We start from the raw sequence: 5,728 nt of genomic DNA on the forward strand, positions 1-5,728 counted from the left end.
CTGACGCATCACGATACCGTGACGTTTCGATGGTCGACTCTGAAACACGAGCTCGTTCCATTGGAACCTGATGGTTCTGCTTCATAATCAAAGGTTGCTGGTTCAAAACCATTTGTTTGGTGATATTTTATTAACGTTCAAGTTCAGGGTCGACGTTTTTGTCGCTGTAGTTTGGACGTTTCATTATTATCTTAAATTAACTTAAGTCAATGTCATTGTTGTGTAGATCAGGGCCGTGGCCTGGTGCCGGACCGCGAGCAGTTACTGGCTGTAGACGAACCCGAAAGGCTTGTGGTCCTTCATTGTTTTAGACAATTAACTAAACTTGCCATCAGAACATGGGGGAAGGCGATAATTATCCAACCCAACTTATTAATGGTGCACACAGAACTGCAGTCTCCCATGATGCATCTCTGCCCAACCAGAAAACCGGTCTGTGGAGAATCGGACATTGAAACCGGTCCATGGTGTAGACGACGGTCATTATTGTGATATAGATATACTGTATATATATATTTTTAGACATGATCGTCATCCTTAATCAGACAGAAACAACTGAGGTAAATAAAAAAAAAACATTTTAATGAGGCAGTAATTATCACTACATTGGACTCTAAACGGACAGAAACAGCACCAGGTTCATCGGGGCGGACTGATCAGACCCGCTTTGGCGGCCATAGCCTCGTTCTGCTGGATGTGATACTCCTGGAAGCGCATGGAGATCCGCTGCGTCATCTTCAGGTACTTCTGGAGGCAGTTCTCGGAGCAGACGGACTGGAAAAAGCCAAACAAAAGCCGGTTATTAATCGTGCGACACCTCAAGTGAACGACGTGTGTGTTGTGTTGTGTTGTGTGGCGTTACCTCGTCCGACTTCACTTCTCTGGTGGTGAAATCTTTGATACAGTCCACGAAACAGCTCTCCGTCACCTTGTTGTACGTCCCCAGAAACTCTTTGAACTGAGAACAAGTCACAAGTCTTCAGCCGTGTGTGTGTGTGTGGGTGTGTGTGTGTGTGTGTGTGTTTGTGTTGACGGTGTGTGTTGTGAGACTCACCTGCTTGATCTGATCCGACTCGGACACCTGGATCGCCATGACGCAGGCAGATGACGTCACGAATACTGTTGGTAGCGTTAAAATAGCATTTCAATACAGATAATAGTCATTTCTATATCCGAATTAAAGTAATGCACTGTTCATGTCAAGACCAACAATCAGAGAATACAACAAATTCAACATTTTATCGGTTTTTAATCGTGATAAACGTAATAAATGTACTCGCCGGCAGAGCTTTGACGTTCAGACCTTCTGGACCAGCCAACGATGGACGACACACTTGACTCACTATTTAATGTCCAAACAAATCCTATTATTTAGCGACTTCAACTGGAAAACACGTGAAAACGGAGCCAGAAATGTCTACAGCAGAGGTCGCGTCTAGTGTTACCTCCGAACTTCCGGTGAGAACAAGCTAAAGACTTTGGTTCCGCACAGTGGCGTCTTTTACTTATTGTTCTACGGAGTGTTTTCCGCTAAAATATACAACTTTAAATACAATAACAATAAAATAAATTGTCAAAATTAACACACTGTGTATTTAGATGAATTAGATTGACAGCTAAGATAACTTGAAAATGTCTCTGTTGACTATATTTTGTTTTATAACATAGAATACATTTAGAATAATTCCGTTTTGGATATAAAGCATACGACGCATTTTTCAAATGAAAACGTCATCATTTTAGAAAATACAACGCGTTTGTATGACGTCACACCATTTGCCGAGTTCGAGTGAGACCCGGATGTGAACGTGCTCCGCGTGAATTGACAACAAGTTTAAGTTCGAACTTTGGCATTAAATTAACTTTCCCGCGAGGTTTAACGGAACCGAACACAAGTGTTATGAATTATAGTGACGCAAAGCATGAAGTCAAGCAGCTCCTGGGCCGAGTGAGTCCAGCCGAGCTGCTCAAGGTGCTGGACTGGATCAGGACCTCAGGTACTGAGACCACGTGACAACTGCTCACCTGGGTTTTTGTTTCAGCAAAAGTTTCCCACTTTGATGGATCTTTCTGGCTCGTGCTCTAGTCAAACATGTGCATATTTTAAAAGCATGTTGTTGACGAGCTAAGCTAGCAAATATAGCATTAGATTTACAAATACTTGTGATGTATTGTTTGATTCAATGTTTGATGACAAGTGACTTTATTTTGACGTCATCTGCAGACGAGCTGGACGATCTGGTGCTGGACAATGGGAAAGTCCTTCTGCAGAGCATCGCTGATGACCTGCGCCCACATCTACCTTTAGACGCCATGTTGCCCTCGGAAACCAGAGCCAGAGTCCAGGTACCATGTCCGGGTACCGGGTACCATGTCCGGGTACCGGGTACCATGTCCAGGTACCGGGTACCATGTCCGGGTACCGGGTACCATGTCCCGGGTATCGGGTACCATGTCCGGGTACCGGGTACCATGTCCAGGTACCGGGTACCATGTCCGGGTACCGGGTACCATGTCCAGGTACCGGTTACCATGTCCAGGTACCGGGTACCATGTCCCGGGTACCATGACCCGGGTACCATGACCATGTCCCGGGTACCGGTTACCATGTCCAGGTACCGGTTACCATGTCCAGGTACCGGTTACCATGTCCAGGTACCGGGTACCATGTCCCGGGTACCATGTCCAGGTACCAGGTACCATGTCCCGGGTACCATGTCCCGGGTACCATGACCCGGGTACCATGACCATGTCCCAGGTAACGGGTACCATGTCCAGGTACCGGGATATCTGTTGAACAATGTATACTTACCTAAGAGGAAGTCTTATTTTGAAAGGTTGTGTCTTGTTCTCTTTTCCCCCAAAAACATTATTTTCACCAACATTCGTTTATTGTTGACGTCCGTCATCTCTGTCCCTTATCTTACCTTAAAAGCTAACACCTTTACAGGTCACCATCAGTAGAGTAGATGTGTCTCTGTTTGGTATTTTCTTCCGACACATGTAGTCGAGGCTTGTGACTGTGATGTATCTGGTGACTTGCAGTTACGTTATACAACCACTAGAGGGTTATGTCGTTGTTCAAATTAGCCAACATAACGAATAAATCACTTACAATAATTTACTGTATTTTTTTATTGTTAATAATCATAGGCGTGGAACACTACTACAGTAACCTCACGGAGTAATACTACGAAGCCAAACCATATTTATTTCGTAATTAACAAACATTATTAACCCTGTATATATACATAAAACACTTGTTTATATATAATATTGTTGTAAAATTGTCAAATTTTAACTATCCTTCATAAAAGCTTGTGATTCGTCGCCGTCCAATTCTCAAAACTTTATCGACACCACAGTCTACGTCGCCTCAGTCCACGTCACATGACCAAAACACACTCGCCTCATTGGTCAACAGCAGCAGACACGTCTATATCTGTGTGAAATGAACGCAGAGGAGCGTTAACGGTATATTTTGTGCATTTTTCATAACTATTTGATTTCCATAACATTGTTTACACGACTGACCGTTCGACACGCGACATAAAGTGACTCGTCAACCAAACTGGACTCGTCGTTGCAGATGCAGCAGCGTCCGAAACAGACGGTCCACGTGGACGGATTCTTGTACGACGACGATCAAGTGGACTCTCTGTGCGAAGAAGGAACGATGAGCAACTCGTACTGTCTGGACTGTGGCTCCGACAAGACGGCGCCTCTGGGTGAGAGAAGCGTCTCGGATACACTGAGATTATGATGATTTATTTAAATCCACGTTGACAGAAAATGTGTATATTTTGACTCGTCTTCGTCGTCTCGCCTCAGACTTCATCTCGCACTCCTTCTCCATCTCCGAGCTCCGCTTCCTGTTCCAGAACGTGTTACCGGACCTGAGCGGTCGGACACTTGTGGACGTGGGGTCCAGGTTAGGAGCTGTGCTGTACGGGGTGAGAGGTCAACACACACACACACACACACACACACACACACACACACACACACACACACACACACACACACACACACACACACACACACACACACACACACACACACACACACACACACACACACACACACACACACACACACACACACGTTTTGTTGACGTTTCAGCAAAACATAAATTTGGCAGATTATGAACAATAAAAGAACTGTTGAAGAAATAATAATAAATATAGAATTATTTACCTCATTCCCCAAAGGAACAATGACTAACTATAACATGTATTTATCTACTTTGTTAACTCTTTAATTGTAGATCTTCAACTGTTACATAAGTTCAGAGTCTATGGAATTATATCAAGAATATTAAATTGTTGAATTTAACATTAGTTGAAACTTTGTTTAGTTCTTTTTCCTGGTAATACATTTTTTTAAATAATTGAATTTGATCATTTGTATTTTAAAAAGTTGCTCTTCTTTATATCAATATTTGAATTAAAACCAAAAGTTTCAAAGTATACAAATGAAAAAATATTGTTGTAAATAGAAAGTTAACTTTAGAATTATTTTAACCGGAATATCAAACTATGTGTAGAGAAATAAATAATTGATCTACTTTTTAAATGAAGTTATTGAAGAAGAAAAAATGTTAAAAAAAATATTTCATTATTAAATTCAATTATTTAAAAAAAAAAAGAAATACTTTAAAAAGCGACATTTAATTCTGTTTAAACATTGTAACTCTTACATTTCAATTTTCTGATGGCATTGTATAATTTTCTGCCTTTAGTTCTTATAAAAAATGTGAGTTAATAATAATGTATTTTTAATAATAATGTATAATTATGCACCTTAAAAAAAAAGAAGCATATTTTAGTTGTGTCTTTGTATATATATATATATAAGTGTTGACCAATAAAAGTGTGTGTGTGTGTGTGTGTTAGGGTCACGTGTACAGTTCAGCGTCTCACCTGGTTGGACTGGAGATCAGTGAAGAGTTCGTTGCTCTGCAGAAAGAAGTCATCAACAAATACAAAATGGCCGACAGAGTCCAGGTTGGTCTCCCGCTGACGTCGACGCCTTCGTCTCGGTTCTAAACCCTCGCGACTCCCCTGCAGGTCGTCTGCTCCGACGTCTGCTTGCAGAGCGTTCTCCTGCGGGACGCCGACGTCCTGGTCCTGAACAACGTCTTCGAGTTCTTCATGGAACCGTCGGAGCAAGTCAGGTGACCCGGCGCCGCCCCCTCGGGACCCTCGACAGGAAGTGAAACGTCCGCTGACGCCGGTGTTTGTGCTCAGGTGCTGGAGGTTCATCATGGAGACGTTTAGGAAAAAGGGCTCTCTGCTCTTGACCGTCCCGAGTCTTCAGGAGAGTCTGGGCCGTCTGCAGGTGAGAACCTGCCCCCGACCCAAGCTCCGGAACGCGTCTCACGGCTCTGTTATCGTCCACCAGGAGGCGCTGCCCCCGGGCTGGGTTGAGGAGCTACCTGTAGATCATGACGTCTACCTGGGGAAGGACTCGGACGCCAGCGCCCTGAAGGACATCCACCTGTACAGGGTCCTCTGAGCACGAGTGGACCTCAATCCAGAAGTGAATTCTCAGGCCGGTTCTGATCGTAACAGACTCACTCGTGGTTCTGGACACACAGTGTTTTGTATGTTCTGTATAAAAGAGATTCTGATCCCAGGTCTCTTTACTTAAAGGGACGTCTCTGATCTGGTCTCTTTTCATTTGCCCAACTCTACCTTATCTGTCTCGGTGACGTCACTAAGTCCGA

The 5,728-nt window shown here is 43.5% G+C and overlaps 2 protein-coding genes across 2 annotated transcripts; one reads left to right on the forward strand and one right to left on the reverse strand.

Moving 5' to 3' along the window:
* Nucleotides 1-560: 560 nt before the first annotated feature.
* timm9 (translocase of inner mitochondrial membrane 9 homolog) lies at nucleotides 561-1,114 on the reverse strand. Its single transcript, XM_087779926.1, has 3 exons — nucleotides 1,055-1,114; nucleotides 863-958; nucleotides 561-774 (listed from the first exon to the last, which is right to left on the reverse strand). The coding sequence occupies exons 1-3, from the start codon at nucleotides 1,091-1,093 to the stop codon at nucleotides 640-642; spliced, it is 270 nt and encodes an 89-aa protein (XP_087636052.1). The 5' UTR covers nucleotides 1,094-1,114; the 3' UTR covers nucleotides 561-639.
* A 689-nt stretch (nucleotides 1,115-1,803) lies between these two features.
* On the forward strand, nucleotides 1,804-5,543 carry LOC148060195 (uncharacterized). The gene is made up of 8 exons (XM_087779535.1): nucleotides 1,804-1,997; nucleotides 2,225-2,346; nucleotides 3,590-3,728; nucleotides 3,832-3,953; nucleotides 4,896-5,006; nucleotides 5,070-5,176; nucleotides 5,250-5,340; nucleotides 5,404-5,543. The coding sequence occupies exons 1-8, from the start codon at nucleotides 1,901-1,903 to the stop codon at nucleotides 5,515-5,517; spliced, it is 903 nt and encodes a 300-aa protein (XP_087635661.1). The 5' UTR covers nucleotides 1,804-1,900; the 3' UTR covers nucleotides 5,518-5,543.
* The last annotated feature ends 185 nt before the right edge of the window (nucleotides 5,544-5,728 follow it).

The sequence above is a fragment of the Callionymus lyra genome, chromosome 18 (assembly GCF_982586985.1).
Source record: "Callionymus lyra chromosome 18, fCalLyr1.hap1.1, whole genome shotgun sequence".
Classification (NCBI taxonomy): Eukaryota; Metazoa; Chordata; class Actinopteri; order Syngnathiformes; family Callionymidae; genus Callionymus; species Callionymus lyra.